At 46.5% G+C, this 15,883-nt stretch overlaps 1 protein-coding gene across 8 annotated transcripts in view; it reads left to right on the top strand.

The window, feature by feature from the left end:
- RELL2 (RELT like 2) overlaps positions 1–15,883 on the top strand; it is a 43,776-nt gene that overhangs the window by 7,225 nt on the left and 20,668 nt on the right. For 7 of the 8 annotated variants that reach the window (XM_053250267.1, XM_053250266.1, XM_053250264.1 and 4 more), the window contains 3 exons: positions 12,807–12,872; positions 12,963–13,035; positions 13,650–13,841. In XM_053250267.1, coding sequence (XP_053106242.1) covers positions 12,807–12,872; positions 12,963–13,035; positions 13,650–13,841 — 331 coding nt within the window. Of the gene's footprint in view, positions 1–1,431; positions 1,806–12,806; positions 12,873–12,962; positions 13,036–13,649; positions 13,842–15,883 lie in introns of those variants that run through there. The other variant, XM_053250268.1, reaches the window with a different exon arrangement.

Genomic DNA, 15,883 nt, shown 5'->3' with positions numbered 1-15,883 from the left:
AAAAAGCCGGGTATGCGGCGGCGGGGGAAACTGGCCAAGGCGCGGCCGAGGTGGTGGCGGAGCCATGGCCGAGGCCTGGCCGCCGAAGCCGGGCGGGGGGGAAATTTGGGGCCCTTGCCCGGCTGGGGAGACCGGCCGCGGCATGGAGGCTGGCGGCGGCGGCGACAGTTGTTGGTTGCGGGGCCGGACGCGGAGGCAAGTGGGGGGGGGGGAAGGTGCTAGCGCCTGTTATTACAACGGGCCTGAAAACACTAGTATATATATACAAGCCGACCCCGCACAGAGCATCTGTTCGCTCTTTGGGGCCGGCTACCTCTCTCTCTCTCCACCCCCCATCTCCGGCGGGGCCGAGTGCAGCCGCCACCGCCTGCGGGCCGAGTGCGGCCCCCGCCAGCCGCTGCCTCGCCTCCGCGGCCTGGCTGGGCCCGCCAGCCGCCACCTCGCCTTCGTGGCCGGGCCGGGCCAGGCCAGGCCCGCCACCTCGCCTCAACGGCTTGGCCAGGCCAGGCCCGCCACCTCGCCTCCACGGCCGGGCCAGTCAATTCTCCTGGGTGCGCCTTACCCAATCAGGCGCCCCCGCAGCCCAGCCAATCAGCTGGGCTGCCGGGACGCACGTTCGAAAGGCACACCCAGGAGAATTCTAGATAGATGGATAGATAGATAGATAGATAGCAGGCAGGGGTCTGCAAAAAGACGGGTCCTGAGGGAGGAAAGAGCCCCTTCAGGAGAAGGAGGATGCTGTTGTGTGAATTAAATGAGGGGAAAAAATGAACAAAATCGGTTAACTCAGGGAGGGAAAAAACATGAAGGGAGGAGGAAGAAAGAGTGGGGAAGAGAGAGTGGAGGAGAGAGAGAGAAAGAGAAGAAGGAAGAGAGACAGAAGGAAGGGCAAGGGACCGGCCTGAGCCTGTCAGCAGCCTGAGGGGAATGAGTGGCCACGGCAGCACTAGCAGCAAAAAGGGCCCAGTCAACCACTGCTGCTGTTTGGGGCTACCGAGGCCATTGTCAGAGGGAGGCAGGCAAGCAAGGGATGGGCCCGAGCCTGTCAGCAACCTGAGGGGAACGAGCGGCCATGGTAGTGGCAGCAGCGAAGAACTACCTGGTCAACCACTACTGCTGCTCCTATGGGGAGGAGCAGGAGCGGGGCTCGGGTGAGGGTGGGGAGGTCTCTGGGGACAGGGTGCTGCAGCTTGGCCAATAGGCAGCAGTAATGCTGCAGCCACGACCAAGAAGTAGGGGTGTGCACGGAACCGCAGAGCTACGGTCCGGCACTGTGGGGTGGGTTCCTTTAAGGGCGCGCCCACCCCATCCTGGAGGCGGCGTTGCAGAGGGACAAGGGGCGGCAGGGAGGTATCCTGCCGCCCCAATTATTACAATAAATACAAGCGCTGGAGGGGGAAAAGCGGCGGGAGGGGTAAGTAAACCCTCCCCGCCCTTAAAGCTACCCCCTCCACCCGAACCGAACCAGCCAGGTCCGGACTGGTCCGGACGATCCGGAGGCCTTTAAAATGGCCTCCAGACCGGTCCGGACCCATCCCTACCAAGAAGGGTGAGGGGGATGGATGCAGTGGGATGGAGGAGGAGCAGGAGTGCAGCTCAGGTGAGAGTGGGGAGATCTCTGAGGTGAGGAGAGCAATCAAGTATTAACGTGCAGATGCTCTAGAGCATGCAAGAGTTCCAGCATTGAAGTGGAGAGAAATAATGGCAGCGGTTGGGATGCAGAGGTGGAGGGCTGGCAGGCGAAGCCCCGCCAGCCAGGAAGAGGAGGCGGTGGCAGGGAGAAATAATGGCGGCGTGGCGAGAAGGTGGGCAGACGGTGGGCAAAGCCCCACCAGCCAGGAGGAGGAGGTGGGAGGCGGCGGCGGGATGGCCTGGCCCTGGCCCGCTCAATGGGGAGCGCTGTGGGCAGAGAGAGCTGGGGGGGAGAGCGAGCGAGGGAGCTGCGGGGGAGAGCGAGCGAGGGAGCTGCGGGGGGGAGCGAGCGAGGGAGCTGCGGGGGGGAGAGCGAGCGAGGGAGCTGCGGGGGGGAGAGCGAGCGAGGGAGCTGCGGGGGGGAGAGCGAGCGAGGGAGCTGCGGGGGGGAGAGCGAGCGAGGGAGCTGCGGGGGGGGAGAGCGAGCGAGGGAGCTGCGGGGGGGAGAGCGAGCGAGGGAGCTGCGGGGGGGGAGAGCGAGCGAGGGAGCTGCGGGGGGGAGAGCGAGCGAGGGAGCTGCGGGGGGGAGAGCGAGCGAGGGAGCTGCGGGGGGGAGAGCGAGGGAGGGAGCTGCGGGGGGGGAGAGCGAGGGAGGGAGCTGCGGGGGGGGAGAGCGAGGGAGGGAGCTGCGGGGGGAGAGCGAGCGAGGGAGCTGCGGGGGGGAGAGCGAGCGAGGGAGCTGCGGGGGGGAGAGCGAGGGAGGGAGCTGCGGGGGGAGAGTGAGCGAGGGAGCTGCGGGGGGGGAGAGCGAGCGAGGGAGCTGTGGTGGGGGATGCCACAGGCTCAGTGCACAACTGCACAGATGCTTTGTGCGGGATCAGCTAGTTCTTCTAGAACAGTGTTTCTCAACCACCGGTCCCTGGACCGCTGCCGGTCCCCGAAGGGTTAAGTGCCGGTCCCTGACTGGGAGTCAACCCCCCCCCCCAACTGAAATCAAGGCACTCACTTCCTCAATTTTGCACATGGCACGGAAGAGGAAGAGTATCACGGAGGCATGGGACCCTTCTTGTGCCTTGCCTCCACGTGCTGCTGAGATCTTCCTACAGCTATCTTATTCCCTATCTTTACAGCTTCAAACTGTATGCGGTGCGGGGGCATGGAGGAAAAAGTATGGCAGTGGCGCCACTTGAAGGGCTGCTGGTTCTTGCATGCTCATTGTTTGCAGCCAAAGGTTGGTTGATTGAAACCGAGCTGCCTGTTGTGGTTGAGGTGCCTTGAGAGGGAACGCTGTTTCCCTCTTGCATCAGTGGGGCTTGCTTGTATGTTGTTTTCATTGGCCCCATGTAGCTTTTGAATTTTTCTAGTGGCCCAACATCCCCTCTCCATTGAGTAATCACAAGCACCTCCACTCCAGACATACTGGAGACAAATTTGTTCACCCAGGCTTTTAGATTCAGGGGTTCTCAACCTTGGGTACCCAGACGTTGGTGGACTTCTACTCCCATAATCCCCAGCCATAATGGCCAAATGCCATTGTTGTTGGGGGTTATGGGAGTTTAACTGAGGGACCCAAGGTTAAGAACTCCTAATATTCCATGTTTGCAAAAGATTCCACATTTAATTATTTTAATGCTTATATTATTTTCATTCTAAACTGCCCAGAGATGCAAGTTTTGGGCAGTACAGAAGTCTGATAGATAGATAGATAGATAGATAGACAGACTTGAAACCCCTTTACTAACTGCTGGTCCGGGAAACTGTGCATGAAGAATGTAGCGGTCCTTGAAACTCTGCACGAAGAATTTAGCGGTCCTTGACTCCAAAAAGTTTGAGAAACACTGTTCTAGAACAGCAAATTGTAGCTTTGGAAGAAATACATGCCTTAAGCCTGGGATACTGGGTTTGCGTTTGCTTACATTTATTTGCTACAAAATATACAATGAAGCATTTAAAGGAAACATTTGTTTTGACTGCTGACCAACCATGCTTCATTTAAACTGTGGAGAGTTGTCTGGAAACCATTACCATAGCTTTAGCAATGTTAATGGCACAGTTTTTAATGCAAAAGAGAAAAAAAAGAGGAATTTTCCAAATATTTGTACCCATTGATATTTTAATTTAGAAGAACCATATAACCTCACACAGCAGCATTGAGAGGGGTTGACTGTTGATTCCAACTAGAAACCCCTTTTAACACAAATGCCACCTCATTTATATCTAGGTTAACAGGAAGCAGACAAGCAGACAAGCCTTGTCTAATACCCCTTGAAGTCTGTATAGGATCTGTCAGATGACCACATGCTCTTGGGTTTTTTCTAGTATTGACGTGAAGCTTTTATCAAAGCAAGGAACAGCATTCCCATATCTGTTGGACACACAGTGTACACCAAAGACATGCTTTGTTAGTATGATTGAATGCTGAAGCCAGATCCATAAAGGCAGCATTTCCCTTCCAGATATTTTTAAATGAGGTAACTGAGGGTGAAAAGATGATCAATTGTTGACCTTCCCTCTTGAAATCCTGCCTCTTCCTTATATATCCCTTATATAATCCTGCCTCTTGCTTATATAGTTTTCCACAAGCCAGGAGTCCCAGAAGAAAAAATGGTATAAAAACAAAAATACATAAAAATAACCTACATTTCCACTTTATTTAATAATATCATCTGGCCAGGATGTCATTGAGCCTTTCTGAGCAATAATTAGCTTGACAGGTCCTATCTAGCCTACCAATCAGGGTCAGTTTTGAAATGTTTGTTTGATTTATTTATTAAGTGCTGTCAAGTTGATGTCGACTCTTAGCGACCACATAGATAGATTCTCTCCAGGATGATCTGTCTTCAACTTAGCCTTTAAGGTCTCTCACTGGTGCATTCATTGCTGTTGTAATTGAGTCCATCCACCTTGCTGCTGGTCATCCTCTTCTTCTCTTTTCTTCCTACTTTTTCAGCATTATGGATTTCTCGGGAGCTGGATCTTTGCATAATGTGTCCGAAGTATTATAGTTTGAGCCTGATCATTTGTGCCTTATGTTAAAATTCTGGATTGATTTTTCTATGATCCATTTGTTTGTTTTCCTGGCTGTCCATGGTATCCTCAAAAGGCACCAAAGTTCAAAAGCGTCAATGCTTTTTCTGTCTTGCTTCTTTGAAGTCCAGCTTTCACATCCATAGAATGTCACAGGGAAAACCATTGTCTGAACGGTTCTAATCTTTGTAGGTGCAGACACGTCACGGCATCTAAATATCCTTTCCAAGGCCTTCACTGCTACCCTACCAAGTGCTAGTCTGCGGCGAATTCCTTGAATGCTGGATCCTTTACTGTTGACAGTCAATCCTAAAAGGCAGAAGCTATCCACCACTTCAGTGTCTTCATTGTCAATTCTGAGGCTGGTTGCTGTACCCATTGTCATTAGTTTAGTCTTCTTTACATTTAGTCGTAGTCCCATTGTTTCACTGGGAAACTCTCTTCTCTGCTATTGGAAAAGTACAAAAACCTTCCACGTGTAAGCTTACATGTGGTGAGAAAACTGGTAGAATTGCTGAACGTAATGAGGCATGATGCACCAGAGAAAACCCTTTCCAGCCCCACTTTCCTGAGTTAAAAATCCACTCAAAGAGGCTTGTTAAAATTTCAAAGAACAAAAAGAAAAATAAAAGCTTTATTCAAATGCTATAGCATGCTTCAGTCTGAGGCTCTCTTAGCTTTTATTTACAGATAGAAGAAATACTCAGTAGGTTACAAGAATACTTCAAGAAGCACCCCAGATATATTGGGGCAGCACACTTTAAAAATTGTAGTTACCCAATTGCAAAGAACACGGATGTAAGAAAACACAAAAGTATCTTTAAAAGCTTACAGAGTCTTTTACAACACCCTAGTTGGATGGGTGTAGGCTCAGCTTTTCTTCGCTTAGTTGCATACAGGTAAACAATAGATCAGGTTCAGGGATATGCAGAACATACAGGGGAAAAAAGTTTCTAACGCAAATGAGAATTTCAATGAGACACCATGAATTCACTCTAATATGCTATCATAGAATCCACACTCAATACCTCAGAAACAACAGAACCCTGTACCCCATGGGTTAGAAACCTATGGGGGTGGTTGGCACCCTATGTGCACTACACCACCACTCGCTCTGGACCACCCCAGCACACCCCAAGTGCACTTATGGGGCTGCTGAAAGCTCCATTATAACTTATTATGAGGAAAAACCTTAAAGACGCATAAACTTCAACAATTAACCAAAAATCAGCCCTCTGCCCAAATCCTTTGAAAAAATTCTGGTAGCTTCCTTGCGCCTACCTGGCACTACCACCAACCCCACACTGCTCTAGGCCACCCCTTTGCCCCCAGCGTGAAGCTATACATTTGCTGACACCTCCATGATTCTTTATGGAGAAAAACCTTAAAGACGCGTAAACTTCAAAAATCACTTAAAAATCACCCCTTTGCCCAATTCCTTTCAAGTAATTCTGATAGCTTCCTTGCCCACCCTAGGAAATACCAGCCACCACACTCCACTCTACGACACCCCTTTCCCCCCGACATGAAGCTATACATTTGCTGCAATCCTAATTATTCTCTATGAGGAATTCAAAAATACTTTAACAATTCACCAATATTCAGAGGAGTGTCCAATTGCCTTGGAATTTTTGGGGTGGTAGGCACCCCTGTCTGTCTACCACCCACCCCACTTTTGTGCCCCTAGGTGCTCCACAATAGGGGATATGGACTGGTTCAGGTCCCATTATACTCAATGAGAAAAATAATTAAAAATAATTCAAATATTCCTAAAAATCATAGGGGTGTCTGATTGCTTCAGGGTTTGCATGGTTATTGGCACCCATGGGTGCTCCACAATAAGGAATAATGGCCTGGTTCGAGTCCCATTATATCCTATGAGAAAAAATAAAAATAATTTTTAAAAATTCATAAAAAATCGTACAAGTGTCCGATTGCTTTGGGGTTTGGGTGACAGGTACCCCTGGGTGCCAGTTACCATTCCTACCAATTTTTGGGCATCCAAACCAGTCCAAACCAGTCCTAACTGGTCTGAATCAAACCACCCCTGGTTCAGTTCGAATTTGAACCTGCAGCCCAAACCTGAGGGCTGGTTTGGTTTGGATCCGAACCACTGAACCGCCCCGGTTCAGATCCGAACCAGTTCGCACATCCCTACCCACTCGCCCCTCCCCGCCACTCACTCACACACTCGCCACCACTCACTCACCCATTCTCCCCCTCCTGCCACTCGCTCACCCACTTGCCCCCTTATCTGTAGCTCACTTGCCCACTTGCTGCCCCTTCCCACCTCTCGTTTGCCCACTTGACCCCTCCCCGCTGCTTACTCACTCACTCGCCCCTTACCTGTTCCTCTTCCCTATTTGCATATGGAATCCTCACTGCCTAATCACCATGGTGCTTCTGCTCTGTTACCTCCAATTGGTAAAGCACTGTGTGGGTGGGGCTTGCCACGCACCATTTGCTATGGACTGCTTAAGTGTTTTATATATATAGCTACAATATGGGGGCTTATTTACAGAAACCCAAGAGGTCTAGGCCTTGTTCCTCCACATGCAGTGAACTATTATAGGTGAAGGTCAAGTCAAGTAAACAAATTAGGTCAAGCAGAAAGCCAGGAGTAGAGTTCAGGGTCAAGCTAGTAGACAACCAACAAGTCAGGAACAAATGTCAGAGAACTCTAGTAGTCACACAAGAACCAAGGAGACCTTAAAACAGACAGCAAGCTTCATATACAGTACTCTTCCTGCTGCAGGAGGAGTTAAAGGGAGGGGCTTGCCCAGGGCAAATGTCAGAGGCAGTGGAGCAGGCTGCCACAAGAGGCAGCAACATGCAGAGCCTCAGCCCAGGTAGAATATGGCACTCCTGTATAAACAGTGTCCCTCACCTCTAGAATGCTTAGTTGTTTTGGGACTGAGCACCATTGTTTATAGTAGTCCTAACAGCTTCCAACAAGAAGCACATCTTACCCAGAATACAAACTCTTTGATCTCCATAAATATCTTATTGAAAGTTCATTTTTCAATATGAACAAATGAACTTGTTCATTTCACCTTCTCCGTTGTTGCCTCTGGGCTTTGGAATGTGCTCCCTTTTGAAATAAGAGCCTCCCCATCTCTGGCAACTTTTAAAAAGGCACTGAAGACACATTTGTTCATCCAGACTTTTAATTAGATTTATAGTTTTTATAGTTTTAAAAGTTTTGTGCATGTGTGTATGTATGTATGTTGGGTTTTAAATGATTTTAATGTTTTAATCATTTTAGGTTTTAATTTGTATTGGTTTTGTTGTACGCCACCCAGAGATGCAGGTTTGGGGCGGTATATAAATACGTTAAACAACCAACCAACCAACCAACAATAAGAACCAAGAAGCTGCAGGCAGTTATTAAAATCAAGTGTGGGTTTTGAAACCATTGATAGAGAATCAGAAACAGATTCAACTTCATCTAAATCACATATAGGCTGACTAAAGGCCCCCCCCCCCACACACACACACTCCTGCAATAATGTCTATGCTGTCGGTGGCCAAGACACTTCCATAGAAACATGTTGAGCAAAATTTAAAAAGACATAAAACTAACACTGTCTAAAACACACTACTTAAAACAATATAAAAACAATTTTAAAACAATTAAAAACTATGAGGGTATTCTCATGATCAGTGGCAAGTGGGCTAAGGGAGCTTAGCCCGCTTTCCACGGATCGTGGGAACCACCGGGCTCGCAGGCACGCCCAGTTTTCCAAAAGCAATTAATTTGCTGGAATACCCCTTCCTTTAAACTGGGTAAGCGGAACGAGCACTCCGCTAACCCCGTTTTTTGATCATGTATTGCTGTGGTGCGGCTCCGCGCCGCAACACATGAGGAGACCCCCGCCAGGAGACTGAAACAAGCCTCCCAGCCCTGGGGGTCTCTCCAGGATGCCCCCCGCACTTGCATGGTGCATCCTGGAACTTCCAGACACCATGTGACAGAGCCAGCAGTTGTGTGGGCAGCCGATTTGGCCACTCAGGGCTTCCCTTTGATCGTCTGCGGGGAGAGTGGGCTAAGCCCGCTCTCTCCGCAGACCTCCTTTCGGTGAGTCTCACTGATCGTGAGACTCACCTCTTTGTAAAATCAATTAAAATACCCCCAAACATTTAAAAACCTTGGAAAGCCAGGCCAAACAAATAGGTTTTCAGGGCTCTCTTAAAAGCCAACTGCGAGCCTAAACTGCAGATATTTGCTAGGAGTGCACTCCATTGGCCAGGAGCAGCTACAGAGAAGGCCCGGTTCTGAGTTGCCACCGGATGTACTAGTGGTAACTGGAGATGAACCTCTCCAGATGACCTCAACATGTGATGGGGATCATACAGAAAAAGACGCACTCTAAGGTAGCCCAGACCCAAGTCATTCAGGGCTTTAAATGTAATAACCTGCACTTTGATTTTGCTCGGAAACATATCTGCAGCCAGTGCAGCTGTTTTAAAACAGACATAATATGGTCTCACTGGGCTACTCCAGAGACCAGTCTAGTTGCCGCATTTTGAACTAACTGAAATTTCCGAACTACGTACAAAGGCAGCCCCATGTAGAACGCATTGCTATAGTCAAGCCTGGAGGTTACCAGCTGATGCACCACTGTTTTGAAATCATTCTCTTCAAGGAATGGACACAGCTGTTGAATCAGCTGAAGTTTATGGAAAGCGCTTCTGGCCATAGCCTCCACCTGAGATATGAGGGTGAGGCCTCGATCCAAGAGCACTCCCAAGCTGTATATCTGTTCCTTCTGGGGGAGTGTAACCCCATTCAGCACAGGAAGATCTAACTCATCCCTCAAATTCTGATCCCCAACAATGAGCACCTCCATCTTGCTTGAATTCAGCAACAATTTGTTATCCCTCATCCAGCCCAATACTGTCCATAGCAGGCATTTAGGGAGTTAATGGCATTTCCTGATGATGATGATGATAAGGAGAAATAGATTTGGATGTCATCAACATACTGATAACACCAGTTTAACACCCTGCACCAAATCTCCTGATGACCTCACCCAGCATTTTCATGTAGATGTTAAAAAGCATTGGCGACATAATGGAGCCCTGAGGGACTCCATATAATAGCTCCTGTTCCGAAAAGCAACTGTCACCAAGCTCCACCATCTGGAATCTGCCTGAGAGATAGGAGTGGAACCACTGCAAAGCAGTGCCCCCTATCCCCAACTCCTCCAGGCAATCCAGAAGGATATGATGATAAATGGTATCAAACATCTCTGAGAGATCCAAAAGAACCAACAGAGTCACACTCTCTCTGTCGATTCCCTGGTAAAGGTCATCCATCAGGACGAGCATGGCCAACTCAACCCCATAGCCTGCTCTAAAGCCAGTTTGAAATGGGTCTAGATAATCAGTTTTCTCAAAAAAAAAAAAAAAGTCTGGAGCTGGTTAGCCACCACTCTCTCAATCACCTTGCCCAATCATGGGAGATTGGAGACTGGCCTATAACTATCCATCACTGAGGGATCTAGGGAATTTCCCTGCTGGATAGAAGCAGCCAAGTCAGGCAAGGATCCAGAGAACAAGTGGTAGGCTGCATGGCCCCAAGCATCTTGTCCACATCCTCAGGCATAAGAGATTGAAATCTAATACTGTAAAAGGGATTGCAGGACACCTCCCTAATAGACTTTGCAAAAACAATGGAGTCTAAATTGGCCCGAATACAAGATTTATTTTGAAGCCTTTCCCTGCTACTGTCACTTTAATTAGTAGTTCCCTCTTTGCTCCTTCTTTTAAAGCAGCCCTGCTAAACTTTGGTCCCCCAGCTGTTTTTGGACTACAACTCCCATAATCCCCAGCCACAGTGGCCAATAGCCAGGGATTATGGGAGTTGTAGGCCAACATCTGCAGGAGGGCCGAAGTTGAGCAGCCCTGCTTTAAAGGAACTTCTGCTTCTGAGCTTCTGGACCTTTAATTAGTTACTTGTTTGCTTAACTGAATTGATCCTTTAAGTCCTTCCTGTTTCCTGATGGATTGGAGAGGACTTTAATTACTCATTTCCACTTTACAATCAGAGCAATTGCTCACTTATTTATTTTATTTTTTACTAAAAAGTTGGTAATAAGATAAGATAAAATAAAATAAAATTGCTCTGGCTGCAAAGGAAAACAATAAAGGGTATCCTGGCAGGAAATAGCAGTGGACTAATAGCCCAGTCAAGGGGGGAAATCCAAAGGTTTTGAACATCAGTACAGAAGTTGAGGACAGTGTTGTAAGTAACATACTAAAAGTCCCAATCATATTGCTTTGAATGTAGGCTTCCATTATGGAAAAATGGTGGCCAAAAATAGTTTTTCATATATATCTCGCAAACCATTGCTCTGATAGGATAATATTTAACATGACAATCAAAAAACATCAAAATCTCTATAAAAATGTGGAATTCAATGTAGAGTTCAACCAATAGGTTTGTGGAATGCTACTTCATGGTGACTCTGCCATATCTGGTTTTACATAGGAACATAGAAAGCTGACTTATTCTGAGTCAGGTCCATCTTGTTCAGTGTTGTCTACATTGAATGGGAGCAGCTCTCCAAGATTTCAGGCCAGAGCCTCTCCCCGCCCTACCTAGCGATGCCAGGGAGTGAACCTGAGACCTTCTGCATGCAAGCAGATGCTTTACCACTGAGCTACACAGCCCCATCTCCTATTTACCTTACAGCAGACAGTGTTCACATGTAGTCACCCATCCAAATGCCAACCAGAGTAGATGCTGCTTAGTAAATGTGACAATTCAAGCTTGCTACCATGAGACGAGCTCTCCTCTCAGTGTCTGTAGTTCATTTATATAAACTTTTTCTGCAAAACTGAAATAAAGTTAAGAGCATGAAATGTATTTTCATTTGATTTACATACTGTAAGTAGGAAAGAGGTGGTAGTGATTATCTGTTATGTTTATCTGTAATTTAATATGAACAACAATGAATAGACGATAGAGATAACTTGCAGCTTTGTGTGTAGTATGGAAGCATCACATAGTGAACTAGGTACTCCGCTGAAAGAAAACCTGAGGAGCGTGTGGAACAACAGAGCAGTTTTATTTTAAGGATAAGTGCTTATATTGTGTTGAAGAAATGTCAGGAAAGGGAAAAGAAAAAAACCTATTGAAAGGTGTCAAACAGTGTATGATGTTTGTAGTATCTCTCTAAGAGACAAGATTTTGCAAAAGGGAGAACACCACAAGGATAAATAAGGCCAGGATGTTGAAGAAAGCATTTTTCTAAGATGCTTTCTAAGAAGCTCTGCTTGAAATGACTGGGATTTTTAGTATGTTACATCACTGTCCTCAGCAAGCAACTGTACCAATTTCCAAAACTTTGGGGGAATTTTTCCTGTTGTTTCCTAAAACTTGAACTAAAATGACCCACTCAATATTGCTATGGTTGAAGTGATGGAAACAGCTCATTAAAAAGGCCAGTAGCCAAGAATCAGAAGGCATTTTTAAAGAAAAGAGCAAAGAGAAAACAACTAATTAAAGGATTGATAGCAGGGAGATTGAACAGGATGTACTTTTGAGAAAATGTATAATAGGATCTCTCTAGTGGGCTTTGTAAGATTGTTTTAGGAAATATAATTCTGTACCACATGGAACACCTCAGCAGCAACCTTTCAATAACTACAGCAATGAAAAAGATCATATATAGATCAGGGTCACACAAACATCATTTTTGTAAACAAAGGGATTTGTGCCTTTTTTTTTTTTTTTTTTTTAGCATGTATGCTTTGTATATAGGCCAGTTTAATGGTTTATAGTGATCATATGCAGCAGCACTGTTTTGGCCAGAAACATAAGTGCTCATGAGGAATAATCACATGTGCTCTGAAATGTTATTAGGGGACTTACCTATCCTAAATGGCACCCCTGAGTTTGGGAAGTTGCAGCCCAAATGGTGTTGGGATTACAGTGGATCAGAGGAGAGCATTCTACTATTCAATATGGCAGAGAGATATGAGAGTTGAGGAGAGACAGTTTTCTAGGTCACTCCTCTTCTGCAGAAACATGCAGCCAGCTTTTCTTTCCGCATTTCAATAGTCTTGGTGGTCTGTGAAGAGTTCTGTTGTCATAGGAATGCCTATGTTTCTACATTTCCTGCCATATATTCTCATTTCAGATGAGGATGAGGAGCTAAATGAGGACACAGTAGAGAAGATAGTGAAGTGCATCATTCAGAATGAAGGTGGGTTTTTCTTGCATGCAAAGATTGGGAATCCACAACACCCAAGGGGCTTGCTTTGACTTACTGTTTTTGCTTTCTTCTCTGTGTTAGCAAATGTGGAGGTCCTGAAGGAGATGCTGGCGGATGGTGATGCTGATCTGCCACTGCCAGTGCCTGTGCCCAGGTGAGGAGAGAATCCAGGTGCACTTTGGTGCCAGTCCTATCTTGGGAATCTTTGGTCATAACTTCTTCTCCCTTTCCCAGACACACTTCTTCATTATAAGTGGGCTGTAGATCAACTCTCATTGAGGAGGAAATGGATGCTGGGAAAGGGCAAAAGGGAAGGCCAGGCTCAGATGTTTTCCGTTTTAATGGCTCCCTGAGCACTTTCATTTGTTATGATTCAGGAAGTTCCCTGAAGGCAGGGATGGATCAAACATTCTGGTGCCTGGGAGAACCAAATGGATCAGTTCCTCCCACAACTGATACTCCAATTATATTGTGTTCTTGTGTAGCTCCAGTTCATTCCCTTGAGGTTGCACAGCAGAATTTCCTGGGTGGATTGAATTTCATGGGTCATATTTCTCTCATCCTGTCATCCTTATGGATGCTCAACATCTTTTGTATGAGGTGGCCTTCTGTCATGGTGTGGCTGCCTCTTGCGGGATAGCTGATTCGTTTCTGACTTGATGGCTATCTGTGAGGAGCTGCTTCACTTTAGGCTTAATAGCCTGTGGAAATGTATGCTTCCAGTTTTAGAAATGTGATAGTGATTGCCTTTTTATTCTTTTATTTCAGTGGCCTCTGTCCCCATCGCAACAGCCAAGATGGGGGTGTGCCCCATCACCACACCGTGCACCTGGGCTCAACGCAAGCACCTTGCATTCACTGCAGTCGGAAGAAGAGGCACCCACTGCATCGCCAGGGCCGGTCCAAGGAGGGAAAAAGCAAAATGCACCCTGGAGAGACCACTGTCTTCTCTGTTGGCAGGTATTTGTTAGGAGAGAGCCGGCAGGGCATTTCCCATTTGATCAGAGGGGAACTAGAACTCTTCCCCCCATCTGTGCTCTTCCACACTGCAGCCAGTGGATTAAAAATATACCATTGTGCAATTGGTAAGAGCCCTTTAACATGGGCATGGTTGAGGGCCCCTCAAATTATATATGACCTACAATGTCACACATAATACATTCAGCATTTCACAACACCAAGCCAGCATGAAGAGATTTTGGTAAGTGATGCTACCATCAAACATAAATGGTACTTGTCATTGCATCCATAGTACAGATGCACAACAAATTTTAAAAGACATAAAACTAACACCATCTAAAACACAAGATGTAAAACCATTTAAAAACAATTCAAAACAATTTAAAACCAATTTAAATACCCCCAAATTATTTTAAAACCTTGGAAGGTGAGGCTAAACAAGCAAGTTAAATGTAAAAACCAACACTTCGTATTTTGCCCAGAAACATATCGGCAGCCAGTGCAACTGTTTTAAAACAGACATAATATGGTTTCTCTGGGCTACACCAGAGACCAGTCTGGCTGCCGCATTTTGAACTAACTGAAGTTTCTGAAATGCATAAAAAGGCAGACCCATGTAAAGCACATTGCAATAGTCAAGCATAGCTGATTCACCACTGTTTTGAGATCGTTCTCGTCAGGGAATGGACACAGTTGTCAAATCAGCCGAAGCTGATGAAAAGCGCTCCTGGCCATAGCCTCCACCTGAGATACCAGGGTGAGGCCTGGATCCAAGAGCACTCCCAAATCTGCATACCTGTTCCTTCTGGGGGAGTGTAACCCCATCCAGCACAGGAAGATCTAACTCGCTCCTCAAATTCTAATCCCCCACAATGAGCACCACCGTCCTGCTTGGATTCAGTTTCAATTTAATTGAAAAGCAGCTATAGGGGCTGTCATTTTGAGTAGAATAGAGGCAGAATGGGGAGGGAATACTTAACTGTTTCCCTTCCTTCAGTTTTTCTGCTAACAATTATCCCCATCACTGCCTACTCCCTGCAAAGTGCTTTTCTTCCTAAAGGAAAAAATATGGGGATTCCCATATCTCTCGGTGGGGGTGTGGACCTGTATGATAGGAGAGGTATTTTTGAAACTGAATATATGCAAATGAATCTGAGTAAAATCCCAAATGTCAGTGGGAAGAACAACAACAGAAACAGGCCGTGTATAGCCATTAGCCCCAAATGTAGCTCTACCCTGCCCTTGCTAGTGAGATTACTTCAGTATGGGATTTTCCCCCCCTCCACCTGGTCAAAGCCAGAGTGCTCTCTCGTCCTTTCTCAAATGGTATCCCTCCTATCTTTGTGGCCAGGTAGTAAGAGAAAATATGACAGTGTGTGCGCACACGCACTCGAACACACAGGGGTCAGGTTTCAATGGAGATATGTCAAAAGGAAGCTGAGCTGCCAGTATGCTTAGGAGACTAATGGAGCTGATGTGCATTCAGACATGTTGAGAAACTGGTCATATAGATTACAGAGATCAGTGAAACTGGGTACCTAAAGTATTTAAAAACTACCTAGCACTGTTGATTTGGAATGCTAGCAATTGGTAATTTTGGTGTTTTTTCTTTGAAATGTGTTGGTTCCACAAGACTTCAAACACAAGTTTCTGCTTGCAGACAGTAAATGTTTTTTGTATATTAGTTCTTATTAATGAACCTTTTATGAAATTGAACCAGTATGTTTTAGCCACTTATGCTCCAAAGCTTTTAAAATTAGAGTAATATAAGTGACAGTAGTATGATGTGTAGAAACCAAAAAGGGATCCCCACGTTGGTGGTCTCTTTGGAAATTCAGCATCTCTCTCATTTAATGCAAGATCTTAGGCTAATTCCAAGCAGTTATGGTCACTAATGGCGCACGGAAGAAAGATGTTAACATGCTGAAAGAGCTGGTGTTAGGAGTCAGAGAACAGGACTGGCACCAAAATGTTCAAAGAGGAGGTAGACATCATACTGAAGGTGTCATTCTAGACATTCTGGAAAAAGAAAGCAAGAAAGC

The sequence above is a fragment of the Hemicordylus capensis genome, chromosome 4 (assembly GCF_027244095.1).
Source record: "Hemicordylus capensis ecotype Gifberg chromosome 4, rHemCap1.1.pri, whole genome shotgun sequence".
In the NCBI taxonomy this organism is placed as follows: domain Eukaryota; kingdom Metazoa; phylum Chordata; class Lepidosauria; order Squamata; family Cordylidae; genus Hemicordylus; species Hemicordylus capensis.
The sequence above is the reverse complement of the archived record's forward strand: the minus strand, read 5'-3'. Positions and strand labels throughout refer to the sequence as shown.